At 50.5% G+C, this 24,234-nt stretch overlaps 1 protein-coding gene across 1 annotated transcript in view; it reads left to right on the forward strand.

Annotated features, from left to right (window-relative positions):
* Positions 1-538: 538 nt before the first annotated feature.
* LOC141162625 (serine protease 27-like) overlaps positions 539-24,234 on the forward strand; it is a 51,439-nt gene continuing 27,743 nt past the window's right edge. Inside the window, exons 1-2 of the mRNA XM_073648909.1 lie at positions 539-623; positions 6,641-6,845. Coding sequence (XP_073505010.1) covers positions 581-623; positions 6,641-6,845 — 248 coding nt within the window. The 5' untranslated portion in view covers positions 539-580. The remainder of the gene's footprint in view (positions 624-6,640; positions 6,846-24,234) is intronic.

The following is a 24,234-nucleotide window of genomic DNA, read 5'->3' on the forward strand; positions in this document are numbered from 1 at the left end:
TACTCTCTTCTGTTGATTTTATTTTCCACATTTCAGCAGATCTCTGGCGGAGGTGTTTTGATGATACACCCTCTGTATTTCTATTATTACTATTTCGATAGTAATAGAAGGTATATGTCCTTTTTAAGCGCCGCTCCCGTCAACTTTCGGCCATTCTACACTATGGCTACGAGAGAGTCTGGGTAAAAATGATGAAAAATCTAAATTTGAAGGTTTCTTCCTGTGTCGTGAAGTGAACTGTTGTGAAGATTAAGGCATGGATTTATGAATAATCGTCCTGATACAAGGCTCGGCGGCACACACAACACCTTGGATTACTCTTAATTGCATCCGTCATTGTTTCTCAGATTTCTCGGCAGCGCTGTTTATCTTATGATCTACTTTGTGATGATTGAGATTACAGAATTTTCTTTAGTGTTTCCTGTTATCGCTTTTTCTATAGCCTGGAGTGATTGATGAGTTTTTATACTTTGTTATGTAAACTATCAGTTACTATGTAATTGGCCTTTCGTTACGTAATGATTAGAAATTAATCCTTTATAAAGCGGGTATCTAGATCAGATCAACCAGACAGGACACTATGGAGCTGTGGATTCTTGGGGCACTTATATTTCTGCACCTTGGTAAGTTACTTATTACAGTTTTCATGCTGAATACCATCAGGTACTTCTGACAGGTCCGTTTCGATGACTGAATAGGAGTAATCCTTCTACAAATGTCCTGTCCTTCATTGGGGCTTTCGAGCTTCATGTTCATGATCAGGTTCCTTACTCTTCTATCCTTTTTACTCTTGTGGGTAAAAAAAATGTCTTCTCCTCTCCATTCAACTGGGTCAAAATGTAAGGAGAGTAAGGTAAAACCTTGGTCTGATTATTTGGAATTCAAGTAGAAGACTTGGTTTATTTAAGTCACGGATCACATCTAAAATTGCCACCGATGGGCTTCTCAAGATGTCTACTCTGACTCAGCCACCATACAATACTGTCCTGAAGGATGTCCTCATATCAACTATAAATTATTTGGCACAATATTTGCTCTTTTACATTTATTTTGGGAAGGTAAGTGGGGAATTTTGTAAGTTACATACTACAGTGTTCATTTTGAATACCATCAGGTACTTCTGACAGGTCCGTTTCGATGGTCGAATAAGAGTAATCCTTCTACAAATGTCCTGTCCTTCATTGGGGCTTTCAAGCTTCATGTTCATGATCAGGTTCCTTCCTCTTCTATCCTTTTACTCTTGTGGATAAAAAAATGTCTTCTCTCCATTCAACTGGGGCAAAATGTTACGAGACTAAGATAAAATCTTAGCCTGATCATCTGGGACTCAAGTAGAAGATGTGGTTTAGGGAAGTCAAGGTCCACATCTAAATTGCTACCAATGGGTTTCTCAGGACGTCTGCTCCATCTCAGCTGTCCTACAATACTATCCTGAAGGGTGTTCCCATATTAACTATTTAATTAAATTTAATGCTTATTGGATGGATGGACAGGGAATTTTTACTATCCCTTTAAGTAATGGGTATGCTTTTTACAAGGTTATCCCACCACAAAAAAACTTAAAGCTTTCAATACTATTTTTAATTTAAAAAAATTATACGCAAATTATTTTATTTCTATTATTTTGTGTCTCTCATCGGCCTCCCCTTGCTTTCATTGTTCCTTGTTTTTACTATTAACTTTTACATTTTATTTTTATTGTGTAATACAGTATCTCAATAAACGATTCATTGTGTGTATATACATTTGTCTGATTTGTTCTGAAATTGGAGTACCACTTTTATAATATATTACATTTTTCAATTTAAGTAGCCTAGAAAGTTTGTTACTACAGAGTATTATTGAATGTGCTGTTGGTTACAATCCTTTTTCCCCTAGCCAGATAGTTTGGGGTCACTTGAACATTATTAAGGAGTGTTTGCATTAAAAAGCACAGAATGGGTTCATCACACTTAAAGGAGAACTCAGAGAGTTACACATGTCTTCTCTGGGCAATTAAAGGCTTTGCAGTATTTAGAATAGCGATTAACTTATTTGCCAAGCAACAAGCCAAGAAAGTTCTCTGTTCGCATCATTAAACCTTCGCAAACTCTTCCACTTTGGTGTTGACTATTGAGTTGATTTTTTTCTGGAAACAGTTAAGTCCTACTACTGACACATGTCCTCCAGGGTTTTTTCGTTACACTGAATGTTTTCTACTCTGGGAAATGACCTACAAGGAGATACTGTGCATGCTTCATGCCCGGAACACAATGTTGCAAATTAATTCCGGATTGGTCATTCAACTTTAAGTGCGGAGTTCTGTAGGGTTCAGTGATGAGAGCCTGAGGCTTCGCTGTGCCGTCATATGCACCGAGGTTACACAGTGTCACCAGAAATACCTATGGTTCCAAGCTAAAGAGTTACGGATCCAGATCTGCCAGTGTATGGTGCCTCCATGTAGAGTTGTATCCTGCAGAAATTTTCCCCTAGCAATAATGCTTCCATACTCCTCTATAAAATGGCATTGTGACGCCTCTTCTCGGAAGCCCCTGTTTACCCTGGGAGATGGGGGACTCGGAGTCGGGTCCTGTGATGGAGAGATGGGGTGCAGCCGTGGTCCGGACCCGCTCCGTGCCCAGGGCCGTCACATTAAAAAGGGTGGTATGGGCTTGTCCGGGTTGAGTGGCTGATTACGACTACGCCACCTGTGGTACCTGGTTAAGGCCACCAGCACTGCTGCAGTCTGCTGAGGCATGATGTTATCGCAGCCGTCATTGTTACTACTCCCCACAGGCGGAGCAGGGCCTCAGGGCTGAAAGACAGGGGCGACGGGGGTAGTAGTCTAGGAAGTCTGGTGCTGCGTAGTGCAGTGTGGTGCAGAATAAAGAGTCCGGAGGCCATAGGGATTAACTTCCAGGGTTGTTTACTCACGGTGGAGAATACAGCTGCAAGGCTTCTCCCTGCTCCTCGCGGAGTTCTGCGGTCACCAGTAACGACGGTCCGACAACCTCCGAGTAAGTCCAGTGTTAAATCAGGACCCCGCAACAGAGTGTTCCTAAGCTACAGACCGATTGCTTTCCTGTCTGTGTGTGTAGATAGGCAGGGTCTCCCTCTGAACTCCTCTTTCAGAAACAAGGCACGGGTGGCAGCTCTGCTCTTTCGGACACCTGGTGGGATCCTCAGGGCCTACCGAGCTTCCCCGACCAGGACATGGAGTAGCAAGGTCGGGTGTCGAGGCCGGTACCCCTCTTGCAGCCGGACTCCCTCTGAGTATATCAGGTGGTGAGGACAGGTGGTGTATGCCGCTCCGTCTGCATCCTCCCTGGGATCCATTTGCTGTGGAGCTACACTCTTAAGCTCCGGGCCTTCTTGGTCGTGGTCCCAGACCGGGTTGAGACATTCCTTGTATACAACCTACCCCTCGACTCAAGGCCAAGGTACGAGGTCTGTGTCTCCATCCGCTGCAGGTCCACACAGGATCCACGTTCAGGGTGAGAGATCACAGAATGACAGCCCAAAAGACCAAGAACCAAAAATGGCTTTTTATTAAATATGAAATCTAAAGTGTCACTAGAATGGGAGTCCTCCACCCTCGCCCACTAAATCGTTCCCCTAACTCTTGGTTCCCCAGTGTCTCCTTGTAACCAGGAGGGCAGTACATCGTGCATCCTGGCCACCTCTGGTGGAGAAATGTGGTGTTGGATGTGGAGGTGGAGTCCTAACCATCACACTGCTCTTACCTCAGAGGAGCAACACTACACTCCATTAAAGAAGTGCAGCATTCCTGTGGCGGTCGAACCCTCAGGGGCGCCACATTCCCCCCTGGTGAAACACAGCACGTCCGCGGGCTGCAAAAAAGTAAGAGCTAGGAAAGTTTTCTTTTTATATAACAACAAACTATCTTCCCTTTATGGGAGGCACTTTTTCTTGAACGTTACAAACAGCATATATATAAAAATACAAAAGTATAAAAGTATAAAAATTATAAAAGTGCTAGCATTTTCCAGAGACATTCTTGCGCAGACAGACGGGTTAAAGTGCAAAGACGCAGAGTTAGTTCAGAAGCGCGAGGGACCTGTCCCAAACCCCCAATGTGGGCCCTGGGGTGGCTGCAGGGCATGAAGATCCCGAGTTGGACCTCCAGGAGAGCCACCCTGACAGGTATGTCTTCTGAGGTCTGAGGTAGAGATATCTGCAGTTTTACATAAAACCAATATGGAGCACCTAAAGAGATGCAAACTATATACAAGAAAGGAGTCTGTCTGCTGCAAGTCCGCAGGGACACATGTCTCTAGAAACCGGGGATAGAACATCAAAACGTAAACACAAACTGCATAACTTTCAACAGGTTACAACAACCGGGGCTGCTTAGATCTCGGGTTCCCTTCTGGGAAAAGGCTTGTTCCTCCCAACGGAGGCTGACCGGTCTCCCGAGGCTGAGTGTGAGGGGGCGTCACTCCCGGACACCTTGTGGACATCCAGGGCGTACCACCCCCGCACCCCATGGTGGCGAGAGTACATAACTACATCGCCCGGGAAGAGGTTCCTGCCAGGGTGTCCCTTCTTCAAATGCGGCTCGACGTCCCGTCTGCTGACAAAAACGTCCTCCTGGTGCTGGGGACTCCTGATGAACCCCCACCCCACCTCATGGTGGAAGCGGACGACTTGCCCTTCCACATGGGGACTGGGACGGGTGGCCTCTTCCTGTCGGGCCCGGGATTTAGCAGCTTTGACCCGCACCTTGAGGTGCTCGCAGCGGACCTCCCTTTGGCGTTGCTCCCTGGTGAGCTGGAGGATCTGCTCATGGCACCGCTCACTCCTCCTGCGCGCTTCGGCCCGGGTCTCCCGGGGGAAGCCCATCAGGTCCCCCCCCTGGTTGTCCCAGGCCCACTGCTCAGCCTCCGGCCAGGTGACTGTCGGTGCGGGTAGCGGAGTCATTAGGGGTTGCTGCGGGTCCTCTGCAAGCGTGGACCAGTCCGGGTTGGGGTCGGTGGAAACCTCCGCAGCTTCAGGCACTTAGGGTTCGGGAGTTGGGCGGCAGCGCAGTTCTCTGCCAATAGCTGCCGCTTGCAGCTCAGGAGCAAAGACCTGCTCCCAGGTAACCATGCCGGGCAGGAGATATTCAGCCATGAGGTCCAGTATGGGAACGGTAGATTCGGCAGCCGGGGCAGGGGTAGTACACTCACCCACCGGAGGGCCGCTCACGATCTCTGTCACCGCGTCTCCCTGAGCTTCAGCTCCTTGGCGGCGGGCCCGGATGCGCAGCAACATTTCTTCCCGCCACGCAGCCATCGCCGCCTCCTGGGCCTCTTTCTGTCTCCGCATGAGACTCGGGGCTTCCTGGTGGAGAAACTCCATATCTCCCGCTGTAAGAACACTGCCGCTTCGCTCCCTTCTGGGTGAAGAACTTGAACCGGGTTCGGAAGGCTCCGTAGGTTGTGCTCCAGAAGCGTCCATGTCTGCTCCTGAAGATCGCCAACCTCCAACTGCGATGGCCACACCTTGTTGTTTTTCTTACTCCTCCTCTTTTGGGGCGGTTCCTGGGCGGCATGTTGACAGGCCCACCTTCGTTCAGCCCATCCGGTTTGACGGGCATTACCCGCGGACAGTCTCTGATGGAAGGGGCAGTCCACACTTTTGGCGCCAAGCGGGAGCCCAGCCCACGATGGGAGGTGTTTGAAGACCGTCTTTTCACAGCATTATGGCGCCTGTTCTTCTTGGGCGGGCGCCATTTTAAGTGGATAACAACAGTTCAAGGTGTAAGGCACACAGTACCAGGTAGCAATGGGTAATTCCTTCCTTTGCTGCGGGCACGCGATCCTGCCGACTACGCCAAGTTGTGACGCCTCTTCTCGGAAGCCCCTGTTTACCCTGGGAGATGGGGGACTCGGAGTTGGGTCCTGTGATGGAGAGATGGGGTGCAGCCGTGGCCCAGACCTGCTCCGTGCCCAGGGCCGTCACATTAAAAAGGGTGGTATGGGCTTGTCCGGGTTGAGGGGCTGATTACGACTATGCCACCTGTGGTACCTGGTGAAGGCCACCAGCGCTGCTGCAGTCTGCTGAGGCATGGTGTTATCGCAGCCGTCGTTGTTACTACTCCCCACAAGCGGAGCAGGGCCTCAGGGCAGAGAGACAGGGACGATGGGGGTAGTAGTCTAGGAAGTCTGGTGCTGCGTAGTGCGGTGTGGTGCAGAATAAAGAGTCCAGAGGCCATAGGGATTAACTTCCAGGGTTGTTTACTCACAGTGGAGAGTGCAGCTGCAAGGCTTCTCCCTTCTCCTCGCAGAGTTCTGCGGTCACCAGTAACGACGGTCCGGCAACCTCCGAGTAAGTCCAGTGTTAAATCAGTGGAAGCATGTAGAGGTCCAGTTGGGCCACCTACAACATGGCGGAGACGGGAGCCTTGGATAAAGGGCTCCCAATGTATGATATATTTTCTTTTTTATCTTACAAAGGACAAAAGTAAGAAATAATAAATCCCATTTGATCCTTCATTTGTGTAAGAACCAAACACAATGAAAAACAGAAAAATAAAAGATAAATGATGAGAAAACACCATCTAATGAGTCCGTATAAACATATACTGTAACAAAAGGGTAAAAGTCATTCATATAAAAAAGGTAAAAACGTGCTGATTTGTAGGAATCTTTCCTTCCAGCTGCGCCCAGCTCTGCCGATGGCGGCTCAGTCTGTGGATCCCCGAAGTTCACCGGGCGGATAGTTGGCGGGACAGACTCTGTGAAGGGAGAATGGCCGTGGCAAGCGAGTCTGCTGTACCTCAAACAGGGCAATTACTACCACGTCTGTGGAGGCTCACTGATCGCATCCCAGTGGGTGCTGACCGCTGCTCACTGCTTTGATAAGTAAGTGCCGGTTCATTTATATGTGTAGGTCCTCTTGATGATTTATGTCTTTATGTTCTCTTTTATTTCCTTCTTTCCTTCCTTTTCTTCCTTTCTTTACTTCCTTCTCTTCCTTTCCTTCCTTCCTTCCCTTCCTTTCCTTTCCTTCCTTTATTTTCTCTTTCCTTCCTTTCCTTCTCTTCCTTTCCTTTCCTTCTTTCCTTTATTTTCTATTTCCCTCCTTCCTTCTCTTCCTTTCTTTTCCTTTCCTTTCTTTCCTTTCCTTCTCTTCCTTTCCTTTCCTTCCTTTATTTTCTATTTCCTTCCTTCCTTCTCTTCCTTTCCTTTCTTCCCTTTCCTTCTTTCCTTTATTTTCTATTTCCTTCCTTCCCTTCCTTTCTCTTTTACACAAATATATAAATATATTAGAATCTCAAGTCCTTCCACCTCTCCCCCCAACAGCCACAGGGGTTCCTTTATCATGATTATCTATAGTGAGAACAGTGTCCACTTTGGGCTTGTATTTTATTCCCGCTTCTCCCCTGAGATGCTGGATTTTGTTTTTCCTAAAATTCACCGTATGGTTCCAGAAATACAAACCTTTACCTTTAATTCTATTTTTCATGTGAGGGGGTGCGGCTCACGGGTTAATTAACCATGGCAGCCTAAAGACACCCCCATAGAGAGGGTATAGTAATGTTGACGTGAAACATTGTTACTGTCCATTAGCAAAGACGACGCGTTTCTGGTGCACACTGCACCTCTACTCATGATTAGTGTTGAGCGAGCATGCTCAACACTGCTCGGTACTCGCCCGAGCATCACTCTGCTCGGGATGTTCGGCGAGCACCGAGCATTTCCGGATTACTCGGGCGGGAGCTCGGGTCTCTGCCCTGCACGTTTGGCGCTCTTTACAGAGCCAATGAACATGCAGGGATTGCCAGCCAGTCACTGTAATGCCGCAGCCATGTTGTTTGTGGGCATTACAGTGATTGGCTGGCCGCACAGCGTCACCTCGAGTATTTAAAACGGGGCGCCGCCATCTTGGACACAGTCGCTCCGGATCAGACAGTGCAGGGTCAGTGCTGCTGATTTAGGGAGAGATATATCCTGCAAAATAGTTAGTGTAGGGTCTGTAAAGGCTGCCAGATCAAACAAACAGTCCTTCTCAGGACTAATATCCATCCCAGGTATATCAGGCTGGCAGGCTGTATAGGAGACGCAGTGGATATACCAGCAAACGCTGCATTACAGTCCTGTGTGCTCCTGCTGGTCAAATTGCTGGACTTAGCTCCAGGTCTCAGGGGCCAGGAAAAATCCTTTTTTTTTTCATCTAAATCCTGTATTTTTCTTTTTCCTCAGTCAGACTGTCCAAATATGCGTCTTATTAACCTTTTGGTATTTCCCCCCAAAAAAATTGAGTGTGTCTGTGACTGTTCAGACACCAATATATCTGTTTGAAAGATTCTGGTGTAGGCCAGAAAAATAGAACTGTGGTTTTGCAGTTCCACGGGTCAAATCTCTGTATTATCCTGTTTTTGGCATTTTTTGCCGTAAAAAAACAGTAATTATGTCTCCCTGACTGGACAGACACCAATATATCTGTTTAAAAGAGTCTGGTGTAGGCCAGAAAAATAGAACTGTGGTTTTGCAGTTCCACGGTTCAAATCTCTGTATTATCCTGTTTTTGGCATTTTTTGCTGTAAAAAAAACAGAAATAGTGTCTCCATGACTGGTCAGACACCAATATATCTGTTTAAAAGAGTCTGGTGTAGGCCAGAAAAATAGAACTGTGGTTTTGCAGTTCCACTGTTCAAATCTCTGTATTATCCTGCTTTTGGCCTGTTTTACATAAAAAAAACTGTAATAGTGTCTCCCTGTCTGTTCAGTCACAAATATATCTGTTTAAAAGATTCTGGTGTACGCCACATAGCTATAACTGTGGTTTTGCAGTTGCACTGTTCAAATCTGTGTATTATCGTGTTTTTGCCATTTTTTGCCATAAAAAACAGAAATAGTGTCTCCCAGACTGTTCAGACACCAATATATCTGTTTAAAAGAGTCTGGTGTATGCCAGAATAACAGAACTGTGGATTTGCAGTTCCACGGGTCAAATCTCTGTATTATCCTGTTTTTGGCATTTTTTGCCATAATACAAACTGTAATAGTGTCTCCCTGACTGTTCAGACACAAATATATCTGTTTAAAAGAGTCTGGTGTACGCCACATAACTATAACTGTGGTTTTGCAGTTCCACGGTCCAAATCAATGTATTATTCACTTTTGGGCTTTTTTTGCATAAAAAAAAACAGTTTGAGTGTGTCGCTGACTGTTCAGCCCCAAATATATCTATTTTAAAAAGTCTGGTATACGCCAGTAAATTAGAACTGTGGTTTTGCAGTACCATGGTTCAAATCTCTGTATTATCCAGCTTTTGGTATTTTTTCCATAAAGAAAAACAGTAATAGTGTCTCCCTGATTGTTCAGACACAAATATATGTTTGAAAGATTCTGGTGTAGGCCACATAACTATAACTGTGGTTTTGCAGTTCCACTGTTCAAATCTCTGTATTATCCTGCTTTTGGCCTGTTTTACATAAAAAAAAACTGTAATAGTGTCTCCCTGTCTGTTCAGTCACAAATATATCTGTTTAAAAGATTCTGGTGTAGGCCACAGAAAGAGAACTGTGATTTTCCTCTTCCACGGTTCTAATCTACTTTTTATTACCCTTTTTCCATTGATAGTGTGAGTGTAAGCTATTTTACTTCCTTTACAATGGGCAAGGCGCGTGGCAAGGGACGTGGAAGTGGACGTTCTGGTGATGGTTCGTGCAGAGGACGGGGCCGTGGCCAAGGTGAAAATGTGCCACAACCAACAGCCACATCTTCTCGCTCCCACTTCTTGAATGAATTACTAGGGAACCACACTACAACACCAGTATTGTGAACTGATCAGTGTGAACAGGTTATTAATTGGATAGCAGATAATACTTCCAGTTACCTGGGCATCACCACCTCTGGTCTGTCTTCCACACGGTCAAGTTTTAGTAGCCGTGAGTCTCGACCGCATACTCCTCCTCACCCTGATGCTCCTTCCTCCCACCATGCCGAGTGTCGCCAGACAGCAACTGATCCCACACTTGGACACTCTGAAGAGCTGTTCACTGATCCACTTCCATATTGGTGCCCCTCGCCTGCTCCGCTTGAAGTGGTGGAAGAGGAGATCCCATGTAGCGATGCCCAAATATTTGAACAGCCACGGCCAGAGGAAGTCGACGCTGGTAATTTGTCACAAGAGGTGGATGATGACGAGACACAATTGCCACAAAGTGAGGAGGAGGATCGTGGTGCGCAAGTGGAAGAGGAGGAGGTGGTGGATGATCTAGTAACTGACCCAACGTTGCAGGAGTACACGCAGAGCGAGGCCAGCAGCACACAGGGGGAGGGAGGCAGAGCACCCCAACAGGCAGGATGAAGCAGTGTGTTGGCCACACACAGAAGGCAGGCAACAGTTCCCCGTAACACCAACACGAGGGACGTTGCAAGTACAACCGGTAGGTCTTCCAGAGTCTGGAATTTTTTTAAAGACTCTGCTGATAACCCCAAAAAGGCCATTTGTACCACCTGCCATTCCAGCATCAGCAGGGGTGACAAAACTACCAGCCTGACCACCACCAGCATGATCAGGCACATGGCAGCAAAGCACCCGACTTTGTGGGGCGAACCCCAGGGTCCAAGACTAGTGTCAGCGGGTGTCACCACTGCTTCTTCCGCTGTTGTGCGTGTAATAGAACCCCCTGTTGTGCGTGCAAGGCAATCCCCTGTCCATACTGCATGCAAAGATGCCCCCTCATCTCAGTCTTCACTTGTTATAGCAGTTTCTCAAGAAACAGCATCAACGTCCACGTCCACGTCCCACCGCAGCGTTCAATTTTCCATATCCCAGACCTTTGAACGAAAGCGCAAATTCGCAGCCAACGCCCCACAGGCCACAGTCCTAAATTCGCACATTTCACGACTGCTTGCGTTGGAAATGCTGCCTTTTAGGCTGGTGGAGACGGAATCCTTCCGCAACCTTATGGCGGTGGCCGTCCCTCGGTACTCGGTCCCCAGCCGACACTATTTTGCCTGGTGTGCCATCCCCGCACTACACAAGCACGTGTCCCAAAACATCTGCCGTGCCCTCAACAACGCAGTTATTGGGAGAGTCCACCTGACAACGGACACGGGGACAAGTGCTTGTGGCCAGGGATCTCCCTGACGGCACACTGGGTAAACATAGTGGAAGCCGGGACCCAGTCGGACCTTGGGACGGAACACATCCACCCCACACTGAGGATTGCGGGCCCTATGTCAGTCAGAGTTGCCCCCACAGTGTACAGCTCCTGCGCATCATCCTCCTCCTCCTCCTCATGTTCAGCCTCCATCTCAGATATCACCACATCAGTTACAAGCTGGAAGCACTGCAGTACTGCCGCAGCCAAGCAGCAACAGGCTGTGCTGAAACTCATAAGCTTAGGTGATAAACCTCACACTGCTTGTGAGTTGTGGACAGCTGTGAAAGAGCAGGCAGATCTGTGGCTGAGACCGCTGAACCTACATCCAGGCATGGTCGTGTGTGACAATGGCCGTAACCTGGTGGCGGCTCTGAGGCGAGGCGAGATCACACACGTACCATGCCTGGCTCATGTGCTTAACCTCGTGGTTCAGCGGTTTCTTAAATCGTACCCCGAGTTGCCAGATCTGCTCGTGAAAGTACGCCGCCTGTCAGCTCATTTTCGCAAGTCGGCTACAGCTTCCGCCGCCCTTGCTGTGTTGCAGCAGCTTTTGCAGCTTCCGTCACACCGACTGGTGTGTGATTTCCCCATACGTTGGAACTCTACCCTCCACATGTTGCAAAGGATTTGTGAGCAGAAGAGAGCAGTTGTGGAGTACCAGCTGCAACAAGGCCGTCGATATTCAGGTCAGACTCCACACATAAGACCTCAGGAGTGGACCTGGATATCTGACATATGTACCATCCTGACAAACTTTGAGGAGTCCACCAAGATGGTGAGTGTTGATGACGCCATTATTAGCGTCAGCATCCCACTTGTCTGTCTTTTGCACCTCTCTCTGCAGAGATTTTAAGAGGAGGCATTGCAGCCAGAGTATGATGAGATGAATCAAGAACCCGTAATGGGCGATTACACACAGCCAAGCCTCATCTCAACCCAACGTGCATAGGGGGACAATGAGGGAGAGGGAGGTGGAGGAGGAAGAACAGGAGCTGGTATCATGCGCTGTAGACGGTAGTACCTGTACAACTGTCATACAGTCGGTTCAGCGTGGGTGGCCTGAGGACAGGGGGGAGGAGGAGGAGAGCATGGTCAGTCGTCATCTTGGTGAGCACACGGAAGTCTTGCCGTTACCAGTCTGTCACTCATGGCTGACTTTATGTTACGCTGCCTTAACCGTGACCCTCACGTTGCCAAAATGTTGGATGACAGTCATTACTAGTTGGTGACACTTTTAGACCCCCGCTACAAGGAGAACTTTCACTCTCTTATTCCTGAGGTGGAGAGGTCTAAAAAATGGGGCAGTACCAGAAGGCCCTTGCTGCAGAACTGTTAAAAAAATTCCCATCTGAACACGCTAGCGGCAGAGGTCAGAGTTCGTTGACCAACCAAGGCGTACAGGCAAGAGAGACGCAACTCCAATCCAGCAGAGGCAGGGGAACACTGTCAACATTCTGGGACAGTTTTCTGAGACCCGCCCAGCTTACAGGTCCTGAGGCGTGGGGTACTCTCACAAGGAGTGGAAAGTTTCAAAAGATGGTGAGGGAGTACCTTGCCGACCGTACCAGCGTCCTCCGTGATTCCTCTGTGCCTTTTAATTATTGGGTATCCAAGCTGGACACTTGGAATGAACTCGCTCTGTACGCCTTGGAGGTCCTAACCTGCCCTGCCGCTAGCGTGTTATCGGTGCGTGTTTTTAGTGCCGCTGGGGGAATTATAACTGACAAGCGCACTGGCCTGTCAACTGACAATGCTGACAAGCTGACCCTTATCAAAATGAACAAGGGCTGGAATGGGCCAGACTTCTCATCACCACCAAATGACAGCAGAGAAACATAAAGTCAAATCCACTGTGTTATTTTGGGGAGGTGTATTCCCATGCACCGCTTCACACCCACACATGGGTATACGCTTCCTCAATTCGGCTTATTTTTGCTCTTCTCCTTATCCTCAGCCTCCACCACCACTATACCACCAGGGTGACCGTGGTCCGTGTTGCCAGCATTGCAATTTCCTCCGTCCTAATTTTTGGCAGCTTTTGCTTGGAAGGCATAAGCAAAGACTATGGAAGATCCACTCCCCAATAATGGGAATAATGTTTTTAATATGCTGTACTGCATTGTAAGGAGCATTAAAACCATCTTGTTAAACCACTCTGACCTCCACGTCTCTTCCAAGGGGCATTTAAACCGTCTTGTTAAGCTACTGCAACCTCCATCACTTTTCCAAGGGGCATCAAAACCGTCGTGTTAAGCTACTGCAACCTCCACGTCTCTTCGAAGGGGCATTAAAACCGTCTTGTTAAGCTAATGCGACCTCCATTACTTTTCTAAGGGGCATTAAAACCATCTTGTTAAGCTACTGCGACCTCCACCACTTTTCCAAGGGGCATTAAAGCTATCTTGTTAAGCTACTGCAACCTCCACCACTTTTCCAAGGGGCATTAAAGCTGTCTTGTTAAGCTACTGCGACCTCCACCACTTTTCCAAGGGGCATTAAAGCTGTCTTGTTAAGCTACTGTGACCTCCACCACTCTTCCAAGGGGCATTAAAACCGTCTTTTTAAGCTACTGCGACCTCCACCGCTCTTCCAAGGGGCATTAAAACCGTCTTGTTAAGCTAATGCGACCTCCACCACTATTCCAAGGAGCATTAAAACCGTCTTGTTAAGCTAATGCGACCTCCACCACTTTTCCCAGGGGCATTGATATTGTCTTTTTATTCCACTGCGACCTCCACGTCTCTTCCAAGGGGCATTAAAACCATCTTGTTAAGCTAATGCGACCTCCACCACTTTTCCCAGGGGCATTGATATTGTCTTTTATTCCACTGCGACCTCCACGTCTCTTCCAAGGGGCATTAAAACCGTCTTGTTAAGCTACTGCGGCCTCCACCGCTTTTTCAAGGGGCATTAAAACCGTCTTGTTAAGCTACTGCGACCTCCACCACTTTTCCAAGGGGCATTGATATTATCTTTTTATTCCACTGCGACCTCCACCATTCTTCCAACGGGCATTGCATTTCCTCCTACTTTTAGTCAGCTTTTGCTTTCCAATGCATAGGCGAACACTAAGGGAGACCCACTCCCCAATAATGGGTAGAAGGTTTTTAGTATGCTGTAATCCACGTCTGTTTCAAGGGGCATTGCAGTTCCTCATAAGTTTTGGAAAGCCTTCCATTCACTGCTTAGGCCAACAGTGTACAGGAGACCCAGTTGCTATAAATGGAAAAAACAGTTTAGTTAAGGCCCTCTGACCTCCAAGTCACTTCCAAGGGGCATTGGAGTGCCTCGAAATTTTTGGCAGGCATTGCACTCACTGTATGCCCTATAACTGTGTAGCCGAACCGCTCCTTTTGTTACAGAAACATATCCTACAAGACATGTGTGGTTCACTGGCCTGATATTGATGTGAATGGTCCCTGTTCCTCCTGCTCTTTCTCCTTTGCCACCACCTCATCCATCATTCATCACCTGAAGCTTTGTTTTAACGGGAGTCATAAAACTGGGATAGTAGTAGGAAAACATCCAGCAATCCTCGGAGGAGGTAGGATATGCGCGAAAACGCTGACCACCTCAGGCCTAGCCGCTACTACATACATGTGCTTGCATTCCAAGAAAACAAAGCAGATGCTAACTTCTATCATCATCATGTGACTCGCCCCCTGGGCCGTGGGGTACTCGGAACCGGGCCTTCAGGGCAATGCTGGGAGTAGTAGTGGCAACCCGATCCCATGGCTCAGGGTGGTCAGACCAGTGGCAGTCTTCTATATGTTTGCAATGTCCGAGTATGCCACCCGTGGATTGCGGTCAGAGTGAACCGCCTCTGCAGGGCAGACCGCTGGGGCTGGTGTTGTGGGTGCAGCAGGGAATAGTACAACTCCCCACGGGAGGAGTGTAGCCTCAGGGCAGTGAACGTAAATGGTGGGGGTTGTGGTGCAGGGCGTCCCAGTACCATTAGTGCTGGCGCGGTAAGAAACACAACGACCACATGTTGCAGTCCAGGGTCTTTTACTCACAGTTCGTATACTCCATTCCACTTCTGTACAGGTAGTGACTGCCCAAGCCGTGCTGCGTCCACCAGGTGAGGGGCTCGGTCAACCCTCAGGCAATTCAGGAGTATGGCACAAGACTCCCTTCTGTCCTCTCTCTGGCTCGTGCCCCACCAGTGACCAAACTTCTGTCCAGCTGCCGCAGATCTATGCGGGCAAACGTGGGCCCCGTTTCCCGCTATCCTATATGGTGCCTTCCTAGCAGGTTTGGAGGGGGGTCGCACCAATAAATGATCACGACCTCCGGTTGAGGGATAATTTACCTCCAGCAACTTGGGATCCCGTACCCTTATTCTGCCTGACCCTTCACCCGTTATCTCGTGGGTTCTTAGAGTCCCTTCTTCCTTCTTGTTTCTGAACCCTTTTATTCTCTGTCTCTTCTCCTCCTTTCCTGTTCCTTCTTCTCCCCCTTCCTCGGCCTCTTCTCCAGGCCTACTTCTCCTTCCTTCCTCCTCTCTGGCCATGGCCATTTCTCTAGGCCTGCCTCTGAGCAGAGCTTCTACAGAGCCTCTGCTCCCTGTCTTCTCCTCACAGACTGAACTTTTCTCTTTCTCTTTCTGCCTGAACTAAGATGGTGCCCACCTTTGATACCTCCTCCTCTGTGTGTGAGCTCAGGTGACCAGCACCAATGAGCTCCTACCTATGCTCAGAACCCAACCCCTATCTGCTCCTACACCACAGGGTTTTCCTCCCCCCTCCCCTCTCCAGCCAGGGACATAGTCTGTCGTGCCTGCATACTAATGGGAGCACTGTTGAGCTGTCCCCCGGAAATGGGGTGTGTGTGGTGTATGCAGCTAACTGAGCCCTGGTCCATACTCCATCCTTACCTGGGAGTGGAATACCACACCTATGGTTGAGGTGCAATACCCCTGTAGCAACCGAACCCTCGGGGCGCTACACATGCTCCTCACCTTGGCACTCTCAACTCGCCTGATGGAGATGCTAGGGCCCACCGGAGGAGTCTGGTTCTCTGGTGGGCTCGTCCAATGCTGCCTAAAGCAGACCGGGCTAAGAAAAGTGTGGGGGGATGTTCCAAGGAGAAATAGGGGTGGCTAGAAACCGTTTATGGACACCTGGCCGCCCCCAGGCGGCTGGGGACCGTGTGTGGACACCCGGCCGCGTGGCTGCTGGGGACAGAGTATGGACACCCGGCCGCCGGGCGGCTGGGGACTGAGTATGGACACCAGGCCGCCGACGCAGCCATGACATGGTGGCTGGCGTCTGCCTCCACATGCCTAAAAGGCCCAATTTCAAGTGCAAGCAGGCTAGCAGTATGGTATTGCAGCCTGGGGGTGGGTGGGTGGCAGGCTGCATACTTACGCTTGCATTCCAAGAAAACAAAGCAGATGCTAACTTCTAGCATCATCATCATGCTCCTCACCTTGGAACTTTCAACTCCCCTGATGGAGAAGCCAGGGCCCACCGGAGGAGTCTGGTTCTCTGGTGGGCTCGTCCAATGCTGCCTTAAAGCAGGCCGGGCTAAGAAAAGTGTGGGGGATGTTGCAAGGAGAAATAGGGGTGGCTGGGGACCGTTTGTGGACACCCGGCCGCCCCCTGGCAGCTGGGGACCGTGTGTCAACACCCGGCCGCCAGGCGGCTGGGGACTGAGTATGGATACTTTGCTGCCGAAGCAGCCATGAGGTAGTGGCCAGCTTCGGCCTCCTCCAAACTAAAAGGCCCCATTTCAAGTGCAAGTAAGCTAGCAGTATGGTATTGCAGCCTGGGAGTGGGTGGGTGGCAGGCTGCATACTTGCACTTGCATTGCAAGGAATGGGGGAGGTACAATTGAACACTGCCCTGGGACAAGGACTTGCACGGGGATAGTTGCAAGTCTGCATCTTCTGATGCGGCAAGGATCACTTCTGATGGGCACACTTTTAGGCAGTGACCTTGGTGTCAGAGATGCTTCCAGGGGTCTTCCCCATGCTGTTCCCATGTCTTTTCAGCACTGTATGCATGTGTCACACAGTACATGGCCAGATAAGATTGTGTAGCGCCCCGAGGGTTCGGCCGCTACAGGGGTATTTCACCTCAGACCAGAGGTGTGATATTCCACTCCCGGGTAAGGATGGAGAATGGACCAGGGCTCAGTTAGCTGCATGCAGCACACACACCCCATTTCCCAGGGACAGCTCAACGGTGCTCCCACTAGACATAAGTGCAGGCACGACCGACCATGTCCCTGCTGGAGTGGGGAGGGAGGGGTGGAACACCCAGTGCTGTAGGGGCAGATAGGGGGCGGTTTCTGAGCGTAGGTAGGAGCCCATTGGTTGCTGGTCACCTGGGCTCATGGCTAGAGGGAGGTATAAAAGGTGGGCACCATCTTAGTTCTGAGTCAGTTCAGCCAGAGGAGAAGACAGGGAGTAGAGGCTCTGTAGGAGCTCTACTCCAGGAGGGCCTAGTGAGAGGCCGAGGAGGAGGTGAAGGGGAGCTGAGATTCTAGCTCATCTCAGCTCCAAGAGAAAGGAACAGAAAGGAACAGAACAGGAACTGCAAAGAAGGAGAGACAGAGAAACAGAAGGGCTCAGGAACAAGAAGGTGGAAGGGACCCTAAGAACCCACGAGAATCCAGGGTGCAGGGTCAGGCAGATTAAGGGTACCGGATCCCAAGTTGGTGGAGGAGAAACAACCCTCAGCCAAAGACCGGTCGTCGTGATCATCTATTGGTGCGACACCTCATCAAACCTGCTAGGAAGGCACCATATAGGACAGCGGAGGACGGGGCCCACGTTTAACCACACAAGTCCGCGGCAGCTGGACAAAAGTGGGTCACTGGTGAGGCAGGCCAGAGAAAGGATTAAAGGGGGTCCTGTGCCATGCTCCTGAGCTGCCTGGGAGTTGACCGAGCCCCTCACCTGGTGGACGCAGCACGGCTCGGGCGGTCACTGCTGACAGAAGTGACCCGGAACAAACGAACTGTGAGTAAAGACCCTGGACTGTAACTTGTTGTCTGTGTGCTCCTTCGCGCCTCCAGCACTATCAGCACCGGGACTCGCACTACCATCACTCCCACCATCCACTACACTGCCCTGGGGCTGCACTCTTCCCGTGGGGAGTCACATCACCTCAGCTGCACCCATCATCAGCCCCAGCGGACTGCCTTGCAGCGGCGGTTCCTAATAACCGCAATCCACGGGTGGCGTAGTCGGACATTATCTGAAGCACGTAGCAGACTACCATTGGCCTGACCACCCTGAGCCGCGGGACCGGGCCGCCACTACTACTCCCAGTGTCTCCCTATTGCCCGGTTCCGCGTGCCCCACGGCCCAGGGGGCGAGTCAGCTTTGGCGTAGTCGGCAGGATCGTGACCAACCCGCCACAAACGGGTATTGCGTGCCTGGAGAAAATTGCACATGTACCTTAAAAAGAAGTTTCCCACCGTCCGGAGTCGTTTCCCGCCATCCGGAGCCGATTCCCGCCATCAGACGCCATCTTGGACCGTTTCCCGCCGTCTTTATCCGTTTTTCCCGCCCTGGCAGAGCGGACGCCATTATGTGTTCACCAAAAGACAGCAGGAAGCCACCTCCCATCGTGGTCCAGATCCCAGAATGGCGCCAAAGAAGGGGCCCGCCCCCACCAGCCATGAATGCAGCAGTGGAGATGTCTATCAACATGGGGGGGCTGCCCCTGAAAGTGATTGTCACCAAGTTGCCCCGGGGCCGCCCCCAATGGGGGTGGGAAGAGAAGAAAACTGCGGGGCAGGGGGTGGTCTGGATCAGTCCAGACAGACCGCACCCGGGAATGGACGCCCTGAGCAGCACCAGTCTCCTGGCCCGAAGCCTGCTGCAGGCCGAACCGCTCTGCAGCCTAGCAGAAGTCCTGGCGCAGCTCCCCAGAGATCCGGAGCGTGCACAAGCTGCACTGGAGGACCTGGAGCGGAGGATGGTCCAGGCGCAGCAAGATGCACTCACAGAGTGGAGAAAAGAACTGGCCCGGCAGGCCGAGACCCACCAGCGACAGACTTCAGCAGCACCCCGCGGTTTGCCTGCCTCGGAAGACGGCGCAAGAGGAGAGAGGACCGGAGGCGACGCCGCGGAGGGAGCCGCGAGGACTGAGGCAAGTGGAGGGGACGTCACCACCCCAAGCCCAGCAACCGCAAGCCAGCCCCAGCCCCCAGTCGCGGCACCCAAAGCCCCACTCACCGCGCCTGTTGCCGCGCCGCCACTACTTCCAGCTAGGCCTCAAGCGGTGAGCGCCGCGGCCACGCCCCGCCCGTCGCCACGCCCCTTGACCTCGGGCGCCGTAAAGCGAGAAGCGTCATCGGCCTGGTCGCAAGGCCTGGATGACCCGGGCGCCATCGCTAAGCCTGCGCCCCTGTCCCGGACGGGACTACCACCTAGCGCGACCGAGAGACCCCTGGCCTGGTCGCAAGGCCGAGTGCCCCCGGGCGCTGCCCCCAGATCAAGTCCCTCTACCATACCACGACTGGGTGTGGACTTGATTGCCCATCATACCGGTCCGGATGGACTGCCCCTGGAGTGGCCGGCTGAAGTCATCAGCAATCAGCCATGGAAGACCCAGCCCCCGCGCGAGCCTCTGTTACCGGCTCCCGAACCCGTGGAGGTCCCCCTACCCCCACTGGAGGACATCCAATTTGCGTGGGACCCCACCGGCGAGAACTTGATGGGGTTCTCCCAAGAGACTCGGGCAGACGCGGTCCGACGTCTGGAGGCCTGTCATCAGCAACTGGCGACCTTTGAGCGGGAGCGACGAGAGAGACGCGTCAGGGAGGAACGGCTCCAAGCCCAGAGTGCTGAACAAAAACGTAAGGCCCGCCAAGACCCCAAAGCTGCCCGTGGTCCCCGAATCACCGGGACCATAGTCAAGTTCCACATGGAGAACGGCTGGGGCTTCATCAGGGGCCCAGAAACAGCAGGCGACGTCTTTGTGACCCGCAGGGACGTCGAAAGTCATCTACCTGAGGGGCATCGTGGCCGTGACCTGTACCCTGGTGATGTGTTCGCCTTTACCCGCCACGTAGGTGCAAAAGGACCATACGCCCTACATGTCCATCGGCTCACCGAGGAGGAGCTACAATACCGCGGCTATGAGGAGAGCCAAGAGGACCCGGACGGGTCTGAAGAGCCATATGAGGAGGAAGAAGGAGCCTATGGAGGACACCGCTACTAGTAAGTAGCAAAGTACCTGTGTACATAGTTACCCGTCAGGACATCCGAATCGTTTTTGGGACTGTTCCCGTCTTGAAAGTGTGATCCCCGTTGGGACAAATATTGAACTGTTACCTGTGTGTCCCTCATCCCCTACCAGGCTGAGGACTGTGAGCAGCCATTCCCTTCCCAAAACTGGCCGAGGACTGAAAGCGGTCAACCCCTTGTATATAGTTGCGCTTCCTAAAGCGCCCCCTACTGGTTTTATACAAAAACCGCAACGTCTACCTCAAGATTTACTGGACTGTTGCACCTTTAAAAAGGAAGAGCACCTGGTTGCAAGTTGCACCGCAGCCAAGAATCCAAGAATGTGCTTTACTTAAAAATGTGTTACATGAGAAAGTTTTATATGCTGCTAGGTGATAATGCAAATGTTTTACAAGATGTTTTATATGACAAAAGAGTTCCAGAGGCATTAGCAAAGTGTTTTGTGGTAGTGGTAAGAGAAGAGGAGTGTTTCCCATAAAGGGAATTGAACCATGTTACCTGTTTTCTGATGTGAAAAGTTATTGAAAAAGTTTTGCATGTCCTGTAATCAACTGTTTTTGCTCTTTTCCAGCCCGAGGACGTGCTGTGCTTTACCAGGGGGGAATGTAGCGCCCCGAGGGTTCGGCCGCTACAGGGGTATTGCACCTCAGACCAGAGGTGTGATATTCCACTCCCGGGTAAGGATGGAGAATGGACCAGGGCTCAGTTAGCTGCATGCAGCACACACACCCCATTTCCCAGGGACAGCTCAACGGTGCTCCAACTAGACATAAGTGCAGGCACGACCGACTATGTCCCTGCTGGAGTGGGGAGGGAGGGGTGGAACACCCAGTGCTGTAGGGGCAGATAGGGGGCGGTTTCTGAGCGTAGGTAGGAGCCCATTGGTTGCTGGTCACCTGGGCTCATGGCTAGAGGGAGGTATAAAAGGTGGGCACCATCTTAGTTCTGAGTCAGTTCAGCCAGAGGAGAAGACAGGGAGTAGAGGCTCTGTAGGAGCTCTACTCCAGGAGGGCCTAGTGAGAGGCCGAGGAGGAGGTGAAGGGGAGCTGAGATTCTAGCTCATCTCAGCTCCAAGAGAAAGGAACAGAAAGGAACAGAACAGGAACTGCAAAGAAGGAGAGACAGAGAAACAGAAGGGCTCAGGAACAAGAAGGTGGAAGGGACCCTAAGAACCCACGAGAATCCAGGGTGCAGGGTCAGGCAGATTAAGGGTACTGGATCCCAAGTTGGTGGAGGAGAAACAACCCTCAGCCAAAGACCGGTCGTCGTGATCATCTATTGGTGCGACACCTCATCAAACCTGCTAGGAAGGCACCATATAGGACAGCGGAGGACGGGGCCCACGTTTAACCGCACAAGTCCGCGGCAGCTGGACAAAAGTGGGTCACTGGTGAGGCAGGCCAGAGAAAGGATTAAAGGGGGTCCTGTGCCATGCTCCTGAGCTGCCTGGGAGTTGATCGAGCCCCTCACCTGGTGGACGCAGCATGGCTCGGGCGGTCACTGCTGACAGAAGTGACCCGGAACAAACGAACTGTGAGTAAAGACCCTGGACTGTAACTTGTTGTCTGTGTGCTCCTTCGCGCCTCCAGCACTATCAGCACCGGGACTCGCACTACCATCACTCCCACCATCCACTACACTGCCCTGGGGCTGCACTCTTCCCGTGGGGAGTCACATCACCTCAGCTGCACCCATCATCAGCCCCAGCGGAATGCCTTGCAGCGGCGGTTCCTAATAACCGCAATCCACGGGTGGCGTAGTCGGACATTATCTGAAGCACGTAGCAGACTACCATTGGCCTGACCACCCTGAGCCGCGGGACCGGGCCGCCACTACTACTCCCAGTGTCTCCCTATTGCCCGGTTCCGCGTGCCCCACGGCCCAGGGGGCGAGTCAATTGTAAAATGTTAAAATGACATTTCCCGGTGAATGCATTTGTCACGGTTGAAAGCAATACAAAAGTGCAAAAACGCATAAAAAATGCTACTTGTGAACATAGCCCAAGGTGTGGAGGAGTATTTTTGTTTTTGGGGTTATTTATTTTACCTTATACACAAGTCTTTACCCTGGAAAGGAAGTTCCTTAACATATTTCACAGGAAAACAGTTTCAGTTTCGTTTTTGAACGTTTTATTGTGAGCCCTTAAAAGTGGCTTAATACCTCTGACCACGTTGTTGACAGCAGTGACCTGGGGGTCAGAAATGCTTCCTGGGGTGATGCCCATGCTGTCCCCATGTCATTTGAGCACTGTCACTATCGTTTTGGGCACTTTTTAGGCTTTCTACAAACTGCCGGGGGTGCCGCCGCAAAAATGCTCGGGTCTCCCATAGACTAACATTGGGCTCGTTGCTCGGGTCAAGCACCCGCGTACCACGGCGAGCTCGGCCCGAGCTTCGAGCACCCGAGCATTTTAGTGCTCGATCAACACTACTCATGATGTCTCATGTCACCAGAAGAACGTTAATGGACAATATGTGGATGTAACAATGTTTCTACTCTACATAAATAAAGCTTCAGGTGTTATCCATCGAGCCGGCCCTTTCTACTATACCGTGGCTGTTTTCGTCTCTGACAGGGACGATGGTTCCATGTTCCAGAAGACAATAGGTTGATTTGATGAGCTGGCTTCCCCTTACTCACACCCACAGACAATCTTGTAAAACACGCCCTCTTGGACAAGACCTTACAACTAGCACTAAATACAAATAGCAGGTTAAAAAAAAAAACAAGAAACAGAAAACTGAGGTGAGCAAAGTAAATAAGATGAGAGCAAAAACTGGTCACTTTTGACCTTCTGACAAATTTGTCAAAGTTTCCAGTTTCTTTTGATACAAATTTATTACAATTTCACAACATGGAAGCAAAATGCTGGACGAGCGGCAAATCACATCATAACTAGTGTTGAGCGAACATGCTCGACACTGCTCGGTACTCGCCCGAGCATCACGCTACTCGGGATGTTCGGCGAGCACCGAGTATTTCCGGGTTACTCGGGCGGGAGCTCGGGTCTCCGCCCTGCATGTTTGGCGCTCTTTACAGAGCCAATGAACATGCAGGGATTGCCAGCCAGTCACTGTAATGCTGCAGCCATGTTGGTTGTGGGCATTACAGTGATTGGCTGGCCGCACAGCGTCACCTCGAGTATTTAAAACCGGGCGCCGCCATCTTGGACACAGTCGCTCCGGATCAGACAGTGTAGGGACAGCGCTGCTGATTTAGGGAGAGATATATCCTGCGAAATAGTTAGTGTAGGGTCTGTAAAGGCTGCCAGAACAAACAAACAGTCCTTCTCAGGACTAATATCCATCCCAGATATCAGGCAGGCAGGCTGTATAGGAGACGCAGTGGTTATACCAGCAAACGCTGCATTACAGTCCTGTGTGCTGCTCCTGTTTCTGAAATTTCTGGACTTAGCTCCAGGTCTCAGGGGCCAGGAAAAATCCTTTTTCTTTCATCTAAATCCTCTTTTTTTTTCCTCCTTCACACTGTACAAATACCCGCCTTATTAACCTTTTGGTGTGTCGCCCCCCTCCCCCCCCCCAAAAAAAAGCGTGTCTCTGATTTTTCAGACACAAATATAACTGTTGAAAATAGTCTGGTGTAGGCTAGAGAAACAGAAGTGTTGTTTTGCACTTCCACGGTTCAAACCTCTGTATTATCCATTTTGGGCCATTTGTATCTAAAAAAAAAAACAGTTTGAGTGTGTTGCTCTCTGTTCAGCCGCAAATATATATATTTAAAAAAGTCTGGTATACACCAGTAAATTATAACTGTGGTTTTGCTGTTCCACGGTAAAAAATCTCTATTATCCTGCTTTTGGCATTTTTTGCCGTAAAAAAAAACCTAATAGTGTCTCCCTGATTTTTCAGACACAAATATATCTGTTGAAAATAGTCTGGTGTAGGCCAGAGAAACAGAAGTGTGGTTT

This window comes from Phyllobates terribilis, unplaced genomic scaffold, assembly GCF_046119375.1.
Source record: "Phyllobates terribilis strain yellow unplaced genomic scaffold, ASM4611937v1 Scaffold_9__5_contigs__length_417890890, whole genome shotgun sequence".
NCBI lineage: Eukaryota > Metazoa > Chordata > Amphibia > Anura > Dendrobatidae > Phyllobates > Phyllobates terribilis.